Source organism: Oratosquilla oratoria, chromosome 2, assembly GCF_046742065.1.
Source record: "Oratosquilla oratoria isolate Oo_2021 chromosome 2, ASM4674206v1, whole genome shotgun sequence".
NCBI classification, from domain to species: domain Eukaryota; kingdom Metazoa; phylum Arthropoda; class Malacostraca; order Stomatopoda; family Squillidae; genus Oratosquilla; species Oratosquilla oratoria.
Window position 1 is genome coordinate 61,429,803 of NC_134778.1, and position 18,999 is coordinate 61,448,801.

The 18,999-nt window shown below is 39.4% G+C and overlaps 1 protein-coding gene across 1 annotated transcript in view; it reads left to right on the top strand.

Moving 5' to 3' along the window:
- The window catches only part of LOC143039452 (galactoside alpha-(1,2)-fucosyltransferase 2-like), a 13,458-nt gene extending 1,234 nt beyond the window's left edge, over positions 1 to 12,224 (top strand). The window contains exons 2-7 of the mRNA XM_076209529.1: positions 5,419 to 5,580; positions 6,103 to 6,261; positions 10,174 to 10,263; positions 11,024 to 11,142; positions 11,256 to 11,525; positions 11,632 to 12,224. Coding sequence (XP_076065644.1) covers positions 5,440 to 5,580; positions 6,103 to 6,261; positions 10,174 to 10,263; positions 11,024 to 11,142; positions 11,256 to 11,525; positions 11,632 to 11,950 — 1,098 coding nt within the window. The 5' untranslated portion in view covers positions 5,419 to 5,439 and the 3' untranslated portion in view covers positions 11,951 to 12,224. The remainder of the gene's footprint in view (positions 1 to 5,418; positions 5,581 to 6,102; positions 6,262 to 10,173; positions 10,264 to 11,023; positions 11,143 to 11,255; positions 11,526 to 11,631) is intronic.
- Positions 12,225 to 18,999: the final 6,775 nt, after the last annotated feature.

Below are 18,999 nucleotides of genomic sequence, written 5' to 3' on the forward strand. Positions count from 1 at the left end.
ATAAATCAAATAAATACATAGGTATAGTTAATTAGTAAAGAACAGGTAAACAGTATATGATAATAAATTGACAGATAACTAATGATAAATAAAAATCAAGCAAATAATAATAAACAAACAGATAATAACAAACAAATAAACAAATAATCTAAGATAAATGGCAGTCATTACGGCATCTTGCTTGGGTGCTTATCTAAACGAATCTTAAAGCTTCGAACTGAACTACATTGGACTGCCTCTGCAGGAAGTTTGTTCCATTCATTAACTACACGGTTGGCGAAGTTGTTTTTACCCACTTTCAAATCAAATCTCTTTCCTGACAGTTTGAGACTATTATTTCTTATCGGATTCTCATTCAGTGTAAGAATTTTGTCACTTTTAATGTTGTCAATCCCCTTTAGAGTCTTAAAGACCTGTATCAAGTCACCCCTGAGTCTACGCTTTTTTAGGGAGAACAGATTCATATGTTTCAGTCGATTTTCGTATGATTTGTTTTTTATATTTGGAATCAGTTTTGTGGCTCTCCTTTTTACTTTTTTCAATCTGTCAATATCTCTAATGAGATTCGGTGACCATACAGAAACAGCATATTCCAAATGTGGACGAACTAACGATTTATATAACTTGTTAATGAGAGATGGGCTTTTGAAGTCAAAAGATCGCGCGATCAGTCCTAGAATCTTATTTGCTTTCTCAGAGACTGAAATACACTGCTTAGATGATTTGAGATCGTTACTGATAATTACCCCTAGATCCTTCTTACTATCCACTTTTGTTAACGAATTTCCAAATAACTTGTAATCGTACTTTGTTTTATTTGTACCTATGTGCATAACCTTGCAATTACTTGTATTAAGTTTCATTAGCCACTTTTCAGACCATTGCTGTAATCCATCTAATCTTCTTGAATATCTAATTGATTGAAGTGATCATTTGCCATCCCGCACAATCTTGTATCATCAGCAAATTTGGAGGCAATAGATTTTAGTTCGTGGTCTATATTATTTATATATACTATGAATAGAAGTGGGCCAAGAACGGAACCCTGAGAAATTCCACTCGTAACATTTTTCCATCAAGAAGTTTTGCCATTTAAAACAACTTTCTGTTTTCGATCATTTCAACCAATTTGTAGTTCAACTTAATAGGCTGCCACTTACTCCGTGTGAAGCTAATTTAGTAAGTAGTCTTTCGTGTGGGACGGTATCAAAAGTTTTTGCAAAGTCTAAATATACTAAATCTATATTGTTTCTTTTGTCATAACTCAGGATGACTCTGGAAGAGCATTTTTTTTATGTGGTACAATATAATTTACTAAAACAAATTATTACCGATCCCACTCTGGACTTACGCTTACCTAAAAATGAGGATCTAGCTAGAAACGTAAAAGTGGGCGCTAACGATCATCAAGAAATAATATTTGATAGTACATGGGAATAATTAAATAAAAAGAATAACGTTCTAGTACCTGACTTCAGGAGAGCCAATTTTGAAAAGCTGAGAAAATATTTGAGACTCTTGGTCATATGCGAGGCCGGCTCAGAGGATCTGTGATAGGGTGACGTGCACGGTCAGCTCGAAGTCATTAGGGCAGCCAGGTGTCCAGATAAGGGTCGAGTAATGGAAAGTAATATGCAAAGCCACCAGAGTGTGGTTTATCACAAATGTGAGATCAACAGCACGGACAGCGATCTGGATATATACAGTAACCTAACTGCTTCGGGTTTGAATGAGCAAAGTAAATCTATTTCCCTCAAAACAACAGGATTGAATACTAATACGCCCAAATGGATGACAGATAGGCTGAAAAACAAAATCGGAAAAAAGGGCTTTTACGTAAGAATAGTAAAAAAAAAAAAAACACGTGAAACACACCTTGGATCTACGTATGGCAAGACTAGTTGAAAAGAACACGCGCACAGCGAAACGTAACAACACAAAATTAAGGTTGCCAGACAAACGAGATCCAGCCCAAAGGGCTTCTTTCATCTCTACAGAACAAAATATAAGGAAAGGATAGGCCCATTTAAAAACGACGAAGATGTCATTTTAGATTCGGAGGAAAATATGACCGAGCTATTTAACAAATATTTTTTCACGATATTTACAAAGGAGGGGTTAGATATGGTATTTGACTCCAACCAGATCTTTAGTAGAGTTGAGGGAAGTAGAGTTACAAATATTAGCATTAGAATGGCAGTAGTCAAATAGATTGATAGACTTAAAGCTACAAAATCCCCGGGTCCAGACGATTTTTTTCCGGGAGTGCTAAATGAGTGTAAATTTGAAACCTACGACCAGTTAACGGATATATTTGATAAGTCGGTAGACATTGGTTTTGTGCCTATTTCTTGGGGGCGGGCAGACGTTGTTTCTGTTTTCAAAAAGGGTGACAAATCGTCTATGCACAACTACAGGCCAATCAGTTTGACGTCATTTATAGGTAAAATACTTGAATCAATAATAACTAATAGAATCAGAGATCACATCGAGAGACATAATTTGATTCGTGACTGTCAGCATGGGTTCACCAAGGGTAAGTCATGTGTAACTAATCCTCTCGTTTTTTACACTAATGTCTATAAAGATTACAATGGTAGTTACCATGTTATATACCTTGACTTTAGCAAAGCGTTGGACAAGGTGCCCCAACTAGAGACTATTAAATAAAGTCAAAGCCCATGGCATCGGAGGAGAAGTGTTTGAATGAATCAGAGCATGGATCAGTGACAGAACACAGCGCATTACCATGAACGGTGTAAAATCCAAATGGAGGAATAGTAGAATTCCCCATGGCTCTGTTTTTTTTGTCCCTTATTGTTCATTATGTATATAAACGACTTGGACAATGGGATTAGTATTGATGTTAGTAAGTTTGTGGACGACCCTAAAATAGGACGCCTAATTAGGCCAGGAGAAGACGCCGAGATGCTGCAGGAAGATCTAAACAAATTGTTCACATCGTCGGTGAAATGACATATGTACTTCATCAAAGCCAGTAATAGAATTAACAGAACATTAGGTTCCATTGCTAGGACCGTTACGAATAAAAGTGTAGAGGTAGTTACCAAACTCTATCTGGCGTTAGTTAGACCCATCCTTGACTATGCGGTAGATATCATTTCACTACAATCAGTACAAAGGATAATGACCAAAATGATACATGGGCTCAGAAATTTATCTTACGAGGACAGGCTTAGGCACCTTAATTTACACTCTCTGGAAAGACGCAGAGTGCAAGGTGATCTAATAGAGGTATTTAAGTGGATCAAGGGCTTTAACAAAGGGGATGCAGACAAAGTCATCATATTAAGATAATAGAGTAGTACTTGAAGTAATGGATTTGAATTGGACAAATTTAGATTTAAGATGGAAATAAGCAAGGACTGATTTACCAATAGAGTGGTCAACGAATGGAATAGACTTAGTAATCATGTAGTGAGCGCTGAAACTATCGGTTGTTTTAAGAAAAGGTTAGACAACTTTATGGATGAGGATGATAGGTGGTAATGAACATGGAACTACCTAGTATAGGCCTTATGGTTTCTTGCAGTCTCCTTCATTCTTATGTTCTCATGCTCCTAAGATAGTTGATGAGAAGTTGTAAAGAACATCGAGTGAGTTTCTGGGGCCAATCGAGAGATCAGGCACCGGCCCCCCGGGGTAGCACTTCTTGGTTGCAGTGTGATTTATTTATTTATTTATTTATTTATTTATTTACTTATTTTTTATTTTATCTATTTATTTTTATTTTTTATTTTATCTATTTATTTATTTTTATTTTTATTTATTTATTTATTTATTTATTTGTTTATTTATTTATTTATTTATTTATTTATTTATTTATTTATTTATTTATTTATTTATTTTTTTTCTCTTTTTTTCATTTTTTCATTTTTTTTTTTTTTTGCAACAGGGTTGTGTCAACCTCGGTGGTAAGCTGTATTCTCCATTGAGTCTTCTTCATTTCCGTGATGGCAAAGGAAGCTCAGATATATTATGATATTTTTGCTTTGATGTGGTTGGTCACTACATGGTAAATGGTAACGTCCACAAGTGAGGGATTAATCAAAATGTAAAACTTTGGGACAAATAGTGTTACCCGTCCGCCAATACATGAATAATACATACTGAATATATTAAAGCATTGCATAGAGTAAAGCAAATAATTCTACATATAAATACATTTTACAATATACTGTAGTGGCCATCCTTGTATGTGACACAATATTTACAATATATAATTTTGGTTATAATTGACATAAATAATTGTTTTACCAAAATTACAAATTTTATTATACAAAGCTATGTGCGTTAAGGGGACACTGCAGAAGTGGCGTGTCGCCACAGCTTCATGGCGTCTCGACCCAAATGACTTTCCCAGAGGAATTTGAAAGACCTCATAACACCGGGTGGGCGCATCCACGGGGCAGAGATCTAGAGAGCTCGCCTTAAAAAAAAAGAAAAGAAAAGAAAAAAAAAATACTCCCCAGAAGTGCTGAAAAATTATGAAAATGACAACAACAATCTTGATAACGATAACAACAACAACAACAACAATAATAATAATAATAATAATAAGGCTAGTAATAATGATAATAGTAATTAAGATGATAATGATAATAATAATTTTTCTTAAATTGGATAGCCGGTGACGTTCTGTGTAGCTGATCGCTCAAAAGTGCAGAACTTTTTTTTTTTTTTATTGTTCAATGTGGAACAGAAGTTTCCAATATTCATATAGGTACCAGTATCTACAGATTTCGAGGTCTCTTGCCTCTTCCTCTGCCGGGTGGGAATAGTAAAATTCTAATAATCTCAGCTTATATGTTCATAAGTTCAGTGACATCATCGAGTGTGGCTTGTGATCTGTCTGGTAAATGATGGAAGTATTATTTCTCAAATCTGCTGCTTGTGTTTTTTTTTTCATGTTGTGCTGAGTAGTGAGCAAAAACTCCATCGCTGTTTCGGTGGTGATAGTTTTTTTTCAGAGAAGTTCTGTTGACTGCAATGTAAGTATTTTGAAGGGATGCACAATTCTCTGTCTGACATGTGTGTTTATACACTACGTTGTTTTCACTACGAGTATGTTCTCTAGTGTTATCTGTGTTGTTCTTCATAATGAGTGACGCGGTTTTATTTGCTAATATAGTGTACTGGGGTAACTCCGTTATCAACTATTCTTCAAATAGCCTTTTCTTCCTCTTTTACAAGGTGTTCTACAATGAACATAGCGAAATGTTAATCGTTGAGCTGAATCTTTATCATTCCAGTGTATGAATGAAGCCCACGTTCCTCAAGGATACAGCTGTGTCTGTAGATAAAGTGCCTTTCGTGTAGAGGTGATATAACTTTGGCCGGGAAGGGTAATTTCCTAGTAACTATATATTTGACCTTTCCTTATTTACTCTTTTTCAGTTGAAACCCAAGTTTTGCATCATGAAGGGGATGAAACAGAGTTTTGTGGTCTTTGCTGCCGCTTGTGCCATCTTGTGCTTCCTCATATCAACTCAGTACTCAGATCTTACATGGAGACCGCAGCCAGTGGACCAAAGAAGAACAGATGCAGAAAGAAGCCAGGTGAGTTACGATAATGTAACCATTGGTGTATTTACATTGAGCACGTGTAGACAAACACACGCTGGGCCCATACCCTACATAGACAGAGAGAGGGAGAGACAGAGAGAGGGAGAGACAGATAGAGGGAGAGACAGAGAGAGAGAAGGGAAGGACACTTGGCACAGCACAATAAACAACTCTATGAGCGTTCCCCACCTCTGCTCATCGTGGTGAGTTTGACTCACTGGGAACCCACAGCCTAACAGAACCTCCTCAGAAAAAGAATGTTAGACGAGGGTTCTTGGGTTTTCTGGACCCATCAATCGTGAGGACAAGGGTATTTCCCCCACGAAGAATCATAGTCAGCTGAATTGGGTCATGCCTCGACTTCATGTTGACCTAAACCAAAGTTCACATGTTTCCTGCATGTCCGATTTCAAAGAATTTAATGGAAAAGAAAAACATAATCCAGGAAGAGATTGTAAGGCACTCTGCATGTCTGATCTCAAAGTATTTGATCGATGATTTTGTTTTTTCTTCCAGGGAGAGAACCTGTTCGACGGGGTGGACGTACCCTTCCTGATGAACAATGTCATCAACTGTTCACGGCCGTTTATGATGATGAATCCGCATGGCGCGCTTGGCAACATGATGGCAGAGGCCTCCCATATGATCGCTTTCAAGTTGAAGTATAAAGTGCAGGTAATAGGGTCTTCTTGAAGTGCAGGAAACACGGTTTTCTTAAAACTCAACGTAAGTAGGGACGACCGAACACACACACACACATACACACATACACACACGCAAACACACACACACACACACACACACACACACACAAACACACACACACACACATTATACATACAAAAATTGACTTGAGAACTTTATTATATTAAGCCTTAGAAATGTATACATACATACATACATACATGCATACATACATACATACATACATACAGACATACATACATACATACATATACCAAAGGCTTTTTTCCCCTTACAAGGGAGGTAGCCAAAAAGAAAAAGGCATAAAAACCATCCCCCCACCATTCCATCCCTAATACACTCCACTCCCCTTCACCCTCTACCCTCCCTCTTATCTCGGCACCTCCTGGATGACGGGTCATCCCTGCATTTTGTCCACTGCCCTGGGTCAGAGGAAGTGTCGCAAAACACAGCACATCCGCATGGCCGCTTCATTAAATCCGTGACCCCCCCTCTCCATCCCCCGCATGCGTCAATTTTTTTCTCACACATACTACCTCACCCCCATCCCCCCACCCATTCCACCTCATGCATCACAACATCATCCATATACAACTATTCTCCATTCACCCCTGTCTTCTGTCCTCTTTCATCCACCCTATCTCTCAATTCTCTTACCACCCCTGTCTCCTCCTCACCTCCTCATTTCTCACTCATTATACTTCTCTGACACCACATCTCAAACACATTCAAACTCCTTCTCTCTTCCTCTCTTATGTTCCATGTTTCTGCCCCATACAGTGCTGTTGGCACAATCACTCCTTCATACAATCTCCTCTTTCTCATTACAATTTTTAATCCACTAAGGCATTTACTCACTTCTCTCAATCTGTATTCTACCTCCACCTCCACTCCACCCTTTCCTGCCACATTCGCACCCAAGTATCTAAAACTATCCACTGCCTCCAGTCGCTCTCCCTTAATGCTCACTTTCAGTGTGCTGCCACTTTCACCCCTTGTACATCTCATCACCTTACTTTTACCCACATTTATCTTCAGCTTTCTTCTTTCACACACTCTCCTAAAGTCTGTCACTAACTTCCTCAATCCCTCCTCTGATACTGCTACAAGCGCAGTGTCGTCCCCAAACAACAGCTGGCTCACCTCCCACTTTACTCCATTTTCTTTAAACATCTCCAACCCCTAACCCACCACCCATTCATTTACTTCTCGCACCACCCCATCCGTGTATAAGTTGAACAGCCAGGGTGACATAACACATCCCTGACGAAGTCCCACCTTTACCTCGAACCACTCACTCTCTTCATTTCTAATCCTGACACAAGCTCTAATACTCTCGTAAAAACTCTTGACAGCTCCTAGAAGCTTTCCTCCTATCCCGTATATCTGCAAAACCTCCCACAGTGCCTTCCTATCTACCCTGTCGTAAGCTTTTTCCAGATCCATAAAACCCAAAAAACATCCTTACCTTTTCCCATAGCTTCCTCACATATCTGTCTTACCACAAAAAACTGATCTACGCAACCTCTACCTGTCCTAAATCCACACTATTCCTCACCAATCACTCCCTCTGTTACTCTCCTAATCCTCTCAATCAAGATCCTCCTATAAGCCTTCCCAAATACACACTCGTCCCCTTTTCCCTTGTAAAGTGGAACTATACAGGCACTCCTCCAGTCCTCTGGCACTCTACCCTCTCTCAAGCAAACATTAAACAGCCTCACCAGCCAGTCCACTATCACTGTATCTCCTTTTTTTAGACATTCTGCATGCCATCCATCCAGACCAGGTGCCTTACCTGCTCTCATCATCGTAACAACTGCCTTCTCTTCATCTTTTCTTATTTCTCCTCCATTTTCCTCACTCATCAGGGTCATTTTCTTGGCACTTCCCACTGCAGCTATCTTTCCCTCCCTATCCTCCTTCACATTTAGCAATTTCCTAAAATACTCTGCTCATCTTCCCCTTACTACCTTCTCTTCCATTATCATCTTTCCATCTGCACCTTGTAGTGTCACCAACGTTGGTTCCACTACTAGTCGCCCTTGTTGGAAGCGGCCAGCCTGAAACGAGTGGTAGGGAAAAGGTATGGGAGGTTTTTCCCAAAGGGGAGTCAGAATACTCCATTGAGTTTGCCATGGTATGATTCCCCTGGGTACATTTGGAATGAGCACTTCTGTACTCTGTACCGACTGCTGGTGGTGTTCTCGTCGGAGTGTATCTGTCAGAACATAGTTCGCCGCGAAGTATTTACCCTTAAGTACCTTTGAGATGAACACTTCCGTGCTCAGTGCTAACGGCTGGTACTATTCCTTAAAGAACAGCTATCTTCCAGAACAATATCTAGGATATTTAAAGTCAATCCCATGACTGATCTCTGTTTATCAAAAATGTCGATGACACTATCTACAACAATGGTGGCGAAATTCTTGATTCTTTGTTTTCAGTATACAATGATTTAAAATAATTTTACAGTACATATATATCCTTGTTACAGAATATAGAGGAATATCTTTTATTTTACTTACAAAATGAATAAAGTTGCTGGAGTGAATATATATACTTATATGAATTAATCAAATGAATAGCTAGGATATTTAAAGTCAATCCCATGACTAATATCTGTTTATTGAAAATGTCGATGATACTATATACAACAGTGGTAGCGAAATTCCTGAATCTTTGTTTTCCGTATACAATAATTTAACATCTTTTTACAATACAAATATATATATATCCTTGTTACAGAATATAGAGGAACATTTTTTATTTTACTTAAAAAATAGATAAAGTTGCTGGAGTGAATATATATATATTTATATGAATATGGATTAATCAAATGCGTGTCATCCTAAGGGGTGACCATAGTTTTGTCCTGTGCTTGGCGGTCAGGAGTCTTCAAGGGGAAACTCCACGTGTTGGCTACAGAAACAGTACTACCTTTTACTTCTTTTTTTTTCTCTCTACTTGATTCGCTTCCTCTTCCTCTCTTAATTTCTTTCTAAAACATATTTTTATTACTTTTTAAAATTTCCTTTCATACTCTTACCCCATTTCGCATGTGCTCTCCTCTTTGCTTCCTTTACCTTGTGCTTTACTTCTCTCTCTCTCTTTTTTTTTCTTTTTTAACAGGCATGATGATGCAGTAAGGTGAATATAAGAATATTTACAAAAACTAGATTAGACAGGCGCTCAAGCGTGGTATGTTGGTTTGCAGTCGAAGGGTCGGATCAGCACGAGGATAGGTGAGAGTGAGAAAAGGGTGATTAGTTCAGAGAACACTTATGACGAAACTGAACGGGGAGCGAAGAGAGGACGATCAGTCCAGAGAGTATCCTTTGCAAACTGACCGAAGAGTGAGGGCATGAAGATCAGTCCAGAGTGTAGCCCTGGTAAACTGGCCGAGGAGTGAGGAGAGAGTGCCCAGTCCAGGGATCCTTGTGAATCGGCCGAGGAGTGAGGATAAGACGACCAATCCAGAATATAACCCTTCTGGTCTGGTTGAAGAATGAGGAGAAGACGACCATTCCAGAGTGTAGCCCTTATGAATTGGCTGAACAGTGAGGAAAGGGTACCCATTCCAGAGAGTAGCCCTTGTGAAGTGGCCGTGGAGTGAAGAGAAAATAACCAGTCTAAAGGGTGACCCTGGTAAACTGAACTCGGATTTCATTGGCTGACATGGTGACGTAACGCACGTGTGGGAAGGTGATTGGTTGGTACAGTGTCACGGAATTGAGTCGTCGGCGCTTCGCGCCTAGACCAAGGCGTGGCACTGTACCACATTTCACATATAGTTCTAGATTCCAATGGGAATTTTTCATGATATCATAGTATCTTGGGTGTGATAACTGATGGTGACCCGTTGATTCTCTCTTTTTCCAGGTTGGGGTGAGGAAGGACATGTTTGACTCTATGAGGGCGGTCTTCCCGAACTTCCCACTACCGTTTCTCCCTGAGGAGTGCACGAATAGGGTGAGGGTCCATAAAAACTACTCAGGGTCGTACTTTTAAACCTTTCACCAGTCATGGTGAAAGTTTTCTGCCATTACAAATTAAGATGTGGCCTGTGTACCTAGTTAAGAACTGGGTTGCTGGCTTACCTATAAAATTTATTGATCATTTTCATAGGTGTAGCTAATGTAGCTAGTAAGCTTCTAATGGTAGAAAATGTTCGTCAGGGTTGGAGAGCTGTCTCAAAAGTACAATCCTTATCCTCTACCACGGCATCCACTGTTATATATGCATAGGTTCAACAAAAGACTTTGGTCGTCTGGAATTCCTAGGCCCTTTAGGTGCCACAAGAAAAAATACAAACCAAAAATGTACTGATAATGGGTACTTGACGATATAACCAGTGCTGAAACAGTCTCTAGGAGGCTAAAGAACAGCACTATATAAAGATAGGATACATAGGGAATAGGCTTAGAATCATTGGCCTAAACGTAGGAGGGATGTGGAGAACATTTTCCGATTGTATATCTTTGAGTTTATATTGGAAGTATTGTCTACTGGATTTGTTATATATCAGACATCTACTCTTTATCATATCTATGGGATATGATGATCTCTATATCAAATATGTGTCGTAAGGAAGTGTGTTTGTTTGGACAAAAATATATACATATGTGTACATGAATATTGTACAGTACAGCTTCTCTTTCCAATCGACTGACTTTGAACACACCGTATTCAAATCCTAGTAACTTCTTTCCTTTGTTCTACATGCAAACAGACTGATATCCGGGGTATGAATATCTATAATGCCGAGAATTATGTGGCCCTGAATGGTCTAGATAAAAGAATAAGTATTGGTTCGTACCCCTGTCACCCTGCCTATTTTATACAATATAGGTTGGTAGTATTGTTGTCTTTTACTTTGAAATTAACTTGTTTATCATATGTTTTTCTCGCCAACTATCAATATGCTCTACTTACTGTAATTTTCTCCTTGTTTTACTTCGAAGGAACCTCTTGAGATTTATCTACCGATTCCAACCCCCGGTCCAACAATCAGCAGAGAGATACAGAGACCTACTTTTGGAGAAGTGGAGGAAGCAGATGGAGGAAGCGTCCCTTGCAGACAAGACCATTCAGGGTCCTGGTGCAGAACGGCCTGTGGTCATTGGAGTTCACATCAGAAGGACGAGCTACATTCATCACATGAAGGTGTTGCATGCTTCCAAAGTGATGGAACCCATATTTTTCCATGACGCCTTTGCTTTTGCCAGAAAAAGGTGAGCAGGGTCTCCGTCCTGTTTAATTAGTTGTCCATTTTTTTAGGAACGTTTTTATTACCTTTTTTTCTGTTATTGAACGTGGTTTCATTCTTCCTCTCCTCAGGTATGGCAAAGTGGCCTTCATCGTGGTGTCGGACGACCTGCCTTGGTGCCGCGAGAACGTGGTCTGGCGTCATCCGGACGCAGTGGCCCTCGATGAACCCATATCGAGGGACGAAGACCTCGCCCTTATGGCTCTGTCTGACCACTTGATATATGGCCTTGGTACTTTTGGTTTCTTTGGAGGACTACTGGCAAAGGGGGACATCATCTACGCTACCAACGTATCCTACGACTTAACACGACCCTATGAAATTGAAACTTGGGTGGGCGAGGCTCAGCACGAAAACCTGATTCCTCTTCACTATCGGAAACCATACTAGAGTCTGACAGACGGAGAATATATCTGCCCATGACAGCAGTCAACTGTTTCTGACTTTTCTGACCATCGAGTCAGATCAACTACCACACAACTCCACAATGTATAAACGCACAAACATGCTTGTGGGTAAAAATACATAAAACCCATGATAAGCCATTACTTCCATTCAACAGTTTTCATGTTTGATGAGGTTTGTAGATTTCTTTGAAATAAAATCTATCTATCGACAACCCTTTCGTTAATTAGGCCGAGAACATGGCCTCCTTGTCGGAAGTATATGCTCATTCGATCTGGTATATTTCTATTTTCCTGAAAGTTGTAGCGATTATTGCATTACGTATCCACGTAACTGCCACCCAAGGCAAGTGGGATGGCGACGTTTGATTTGATAACACAAATCTAATTCATCAGTTCAAATTCCATATGGTCTATGTCTATAAACAACAGAGAGAAATATAGCCCTTAAGAAAAAAAAATCATGATATGATTAATGCAAGTAAATGTTTAGTTACTTATACCAAAGTCAATGTCAAGAATGATGTAGCGATCCAGTGTGAAAGAATTCGTTTTGTCCACCAGTGGAACATTTTAGGGCACTAAGAATTCTTATTCCCTAAAAACTATAAACAAATTAAGATTAGTTTAATTCAGCAGCTACTTGCGACTCCTACTGCACTGCAAAGCTGACGGTCTCGGTTGTAGCTTAGCCTTGTCCACATGGACATACAAGAATGTTGTTTGCAGCGACTGCAGAAGGCAGACACAAAGAATACTTTGCTTGTTGGTCGTCTGCAGGCAGAAGTCATGTGTAACACTACATTGTGTGGAGCGTGACTTTAATGATGTATCTACAGTATAGTGAGATCACTCTTTGGTCATTATAGTTACTCTCTCGTAATACGGCATTAGGGTCAGATTAGTGTTGTAATTGGCTGGCTACTTTAATTCATGAAAGGATGTCCAAGGACCCACGCACAATAGATATCTATTGACCGTATTGAAGTGATTTTACCTATGGACAAGGATGAAATAACTTTATCAATGCTGGGCATGCCAGATTATCATTAAGTGTTCCACTAAAGCACCGAGAGAACTTTTGATCGACATCGAAAGCACGAGATAAGTCGTAGGAGTCGGTAGCAGAGGTTTTGGCAACATCCATATAATTTATATAAATAACAAAGAGAATCGGTCCAAGCACAGATCCCTGGGGAACATTGTTCATTGCGTCACACAAATCGGATGAATTTCCATTGTTTACAACTCGAGGAGAGCTAGGGTGGAAAAGGAGATGGCAGATGGGGCTGACGAAAGGTTATTGGGATGGTTTGGACACATGGAAAGAATTAGTAATGAAAGATTAGTAAAAGAGGTGTGGAAGGCAGAAGTGGATGAAGTGAACTTCAGGGGACGACCGAGGATGAGATGGATGGATGGGGTGAAGGGGGCGTTGAGAAGGAGGGGAATGTCTGTTGATTGCAGGATCCTCGGCTGTTCCTCTCTCCCTCTTGGAGTAACTGAGAATTTCCCTGCAGTAGGTTTAAGTATTTATCTGCTAAGATTGCAGCCTCTTCCAACTTTGAGACTTCTTTCTCCTGAAGGTACAAGGACACCTCTTTAGGGATGGATCTCAAATACTTTTCTATCAACATTAACTCAGCTGGTTTCCTATAATCTCCATTTATGTTACGGGATCTTACCCATTGGTCCCATAACATTATTTTCTCTCTACTAAATTCAACGTGTGAGATATTAGATTGCTTCCTTAAATTCCTAAATTCTACCCTATAAACTTCAGGCACTAATTCACAGGCTCGTAGGATGATTGCTTTGATTTCATCGTAATCCTTTGTTTGTGAATCTTCCAAAGCACCATAAACCCTTAACGGTTTGCCTCTGAGACTTGTTTGCAACAATGCAGGCCAATGCTACTTCGGCTACTGGTAATCTTCCGCTATTCCTTCAAACGTTCTAAAGTAAGTATCCACCTGTGATTCATCAAATTGAGGAAGCAATTTAGCGTTATGCACTACATCAAAACTGAGCCTCCCATGCACGAGGTGAGAGTCTGGTAGCACTCGTCTACTTTCTTGCAATTTAACTTGAAGTCTAAGGTTTTCATTTTCTATTCTAGCCTTTTCAATTTCTTCACTCTTTACTTCAGCTTCTATCCTAGCTCTCTCAGTTTCTTCCTTTTTTACTTCAGCTTCAACTCTAGCTACCTCTAACTTCAACCGTAATTCGCTTAATCGAGATTCAGTGTTTCGAGATTCATCCTTCTCTCTTTTCTCTTCCAATTCTTCCTCACTTTCTGAAGTGACAGTCACTCTACCTGCCCTTCCTTCATCTCTCATTGCCCCACTTTCATCTCGATTGAGCACTATTTCTCCAAAAATTCTTACTAATTCGGTTTTATTCGCATCATAGGCGTGCTCAGCCCCTACACTTTGTGCTATGAGTCTCAGTTCGTGGACAGTAAAGCTCTGTATCCATTTTTTAGTGGGTGGTTTGTGTACAAACTCCCATACCTCCTCTGCGCTTGTCAACTTCATTTTCTCACACTATTAATCCTATTTGATGCTATAATTCTCTTTGATAATTCTTTCACTTTACCGTTGAAATCCTGGCAATGCGTCGCCAAATTATATGTTACGAATCTCGCTCACACTTCTGACTCGTAACACATAGTAAGAGTCAATGAATGAATGAGTTCCCAAGACCCTATGTCTTTGGGGTGGCTCACTTGACGGTCGCCACTTGATTCTGCGGTATCATAAAATCAAGAAAAATGAAACGCACAGATAACATTTAACACTATTCATTAAAGTTAATAGGATTACATGAGTGATTACAATCAAGGACATACAATTGAGTGAATAAACTTCAAAACAGAAGATTCCCGCTCGAAAACTTTTAACGGGGGTGAAAGAGAAATTACCAATAGAGAGATTTACTGTCTAGGCTTCCCGCGTCACTGCCATTGACGTCACATAACACCTAAATGAAATTCTAGATGATTTAATTATTTTACGAATAATACAGGGGGAGTGCAGAGGACTTACATCAGCCGACAATCCTGCCCGAGGCGACACGACCTCTACATAGCACTTAGGATCTTGAACTGACTCTCTGACGCGCCCGAAGGTGCCTGATTCCTTCTACAAAAAATCCTCTGATTAGCCCATAGGATTAGCGTCTATGGAGACTGAACCTGATTAGCCAAGTTAGCTGAAACGTTGTGCGCCGTTCTAGGCTGACGGGAAGTGTTACGTAAAACGAAGAACAGACACCTACTTGTATGGAACCTCTCTCTCTACGCATTCTCTGTAATCGGACAATCATGTAATCGCAAGTGACGCCGTTATCCAAAATAATAATTCTATTCCAACCTTACATATACGGGAATATATGTGACAACACACACACACACACACACACACACACACACACACACACACACACACACACACACACACACACACACACACACACACACACACACACACACACACACACACACGCACACACACACACACACACACACACACACACACACACACACACACACACACACACACACAGACACACACACACACACACACACACACACACACACACACACACACACACACGACAGAGACTGCAGCAGATCCGAGGTGAATACACACACACACACACACACACACACACACACACACACACACACACACACACACACACACACACACACACACGCACACACACACACACACACACAAATATATATATATATATATATATATATATATATATATATATATATATATATATATATATATATAGTATCGGGGTGGCCAATGAAACAGTCAAATAATGCAATAATGAAAAAATATTGTATTTGATACGAGCACTACAAAAACGAGCGTGCTGTCGCTTCGTATGCAGATTCAAGACTGACGCTAAGCGACGCGACCACGCCAGACTTGGCGGGAAAACATACATGCTCAAACTGAACACTTGGTTCTTATTACATATGTACAATATACAATAATAAATATACAATGACAATAACAAAATCAATATACAATAACTTCTATGACAATTATGCAATGGAAAAATACAACCACAATTGAACACTTCGTAAGTACATACATACATACATATACCAAGGCTTTTTCCCCCTTCCAAGGGAGGTAGCCAAAAAGGGAAAGGCATAAAAACACTCCCACCCATTTCATCCCTAAATACACTCCACACCCCTCCCACCCTTCCTCTCATCTGAGCACCTCCTGGATGACGGGTCATCCCTGCACCCTGCCCCCCGCCCTGGGTCAGAAGCAGTGTCGCAAGACACAGTACATCCACAGCAAGGCCGCTTCATTTAATCGGCGACCCCCCTCTCTCCGTCCCCCTTTGCATATAAGGAGAGGACGGGGAGAAATCCCTTCGGGCTGCGTCAAAATTTACTCACACATACTACCCCCCCCACCCCCCACCCCCGCCCATTCCTCCTCATGCAGTCACAACATCATCCATATACAACCATTCTCCACTCACCTCTGTCTTCCGTCCTCTCCCTTCCTTCCTCAACAGACATTCCCCTCTTCCCCAAAGCCCCCTTCACCCCATCCATCCACCTCATCCTAGGACGTCCCCTCATGTTCACTCCCTGCACATCTGCCTTCCATACCTCTTTTACTAGTCTTTCTTCACTCATTCTTTCCATGTGTCCAAACCATCCTAATATTCTTTCATCAACCCTCTCTCCCTCGTAAGTACAATATATAATACTTGTACAATGTTGTACGTAATTATAATATGTATCATACCATTACCATGTTCGGCCACCACCACTCGCTGACCCCACCGAGCAGTTGAGAAGAAAAAGTAATGACCAAGACAATACGTAATTCACAATGTATACAACAGACTCCACACACACTAGTGTAATGACAAAAATGTTGAAAGAAATTTGTACATCAGCACACCCTAATACATAAACAAGAATACAAGAAGACATACATAAGAATCACATACAACATAATGAAGGTACATAAGAAACACATACAAGAAAATTAGATAAGAACTGGCGCCAGTTAACCAAAATACAAAAGACAGCAATTATCGGACGTCCGGGACATTACAATAGCTAAACAAGAGGTACACACACAAATCAATACACTTAACAGAGAGAGAGAGAGAAAAAAAAAGACACAAAGTACAGGGCAAGACAAACAGAAATAACAACATAAACACTGTACAGATTCAGTTATGAAGACACAGGATACGGGCCAAGACAAACATAATTAACAACATAAACAATGTACATATTCAGTTATGAAGACACAGGACCCCTTGAACGGAGATTATAATCATGAGGGGCTGATACAGGAATAGTTAGTACAGTGGGCCTTGGATTTATTGTTGTATCTTGAAGAAGAATTGAAGAAACATGAGTTGCCACTGCCTACCACCACTATCATTGAATTAATTAAATTATGCATTGTTGACTCATATTTTGTATTTGACGGTAATTTTTTCCAGCAAAAGTTTGGTATGGCTATGGGTAACCCACTTTCTCCAGTTCTTAGCAATCTTTACATGGAATTTTTTGAAACTAAATTATTACCTAAGATTCTCCCCCATTTTGTCACATGGTACAGATACATTGATGATATCTTATGTATTTGGCCTGCAAATGATGATCCTAATTTGTTCTTAACTAAACTCAATGCCTTGGTCCCTTCCATTAAATTTACCATGGAAATAGAAGAAAATAATCATTTACCTTTCCTTGATGTAATGATTTACAGAAAGGAAAGGTCCTTCAAATTTGATGTCTATAGAAAACCCACCAATGTCCTTTCATACGTACATTTTTATTCGTCTCATCATTGCAGGACAAAGATGTCAGTGTTGTCATCAATGTTTCTGAGAGCCCATAGAATTTGCAGTCCGGAGTTTTTGGATGATGAACTCTTAAGAATATCTAACATAGCTTCAAAATTAAAATATCCTAAGCACCTCGTGGAGATTTCTTATAAATCGGCAAAGAAATCTTTCTACGAGGAAAAAACTAGTAAAACTTTTAATGTAAAGAACCTACTTGTACTGCCTTTCAACGAGAATTTCGTCAAACTACCTCATATTCTTAAGACTTTCAACATTCAAGTGGCATTTAAGAACTCCAATACAGTTAGAAGTCTTTTAATTAAAAACTCTCCATATAAGGAAGAAGGATGTATATGTTCAATTCCATGTAAAAATTGCGACAAATGCTATATTGGTCAGACTGGAAAAGAATTAAAAGTAAGGTTAAAACAACATCAGTATAGCGTCAAGAGTGGGCAAATTTCTAATGCCTTATTTATTCACCTAAGGGATTTTAATCATTGTATAAATTGGGAGGGTGCTAAAGAAATTGTTAAAGATAAGTCATATTTGACGAGAAATATAATAGAATCCAGTCTGATCAAAGATACATTTGTCAATAACTTGAATTTAAGTCATGGTATGTATAAATTAGACAATTTTATTGTGAAAAAAGTAGTAGCCCAAACGTCCGCTGCCGCGAACGGGTCAGGTTGACATTAGATCCTCGCAACCTCTCCTGGTTCCCTCCCTGACCTCATACTCTTTGTATATATTCTTGTGTACTTTTTCTTTTCTATGTACCCTGAGGATGTCTGAATAGACGAAAGCGCTTGGTCATCAGTTTTTCTTTTTCCTTGGTGGTTTTTCCGCATGTATTTATGTATGTATATATGTATGAATGTATGTATGTATTTATGTGTGCATGTGTGTATGTATTTATGCATGTATGTATGTATGTATGTATGTATAGATATAATCATGAAAATTAGATTTTCTTAGATACAAATTAAGAGATCACAGCATACTTATTGTTGAAAATGGTGTTTTTTCGTAAGACTTTCAATCTTGCTGACCAACTTTCTGTGGAGGGATGGGAGAAAAAAGAAAATATTACCAAATCAACCTATATTGATATAGTGTGTGTATGTGTGCGTGTGTGTTTGTACGTAGGTGTGTGTGTGTGTTTGTACGTAGGTG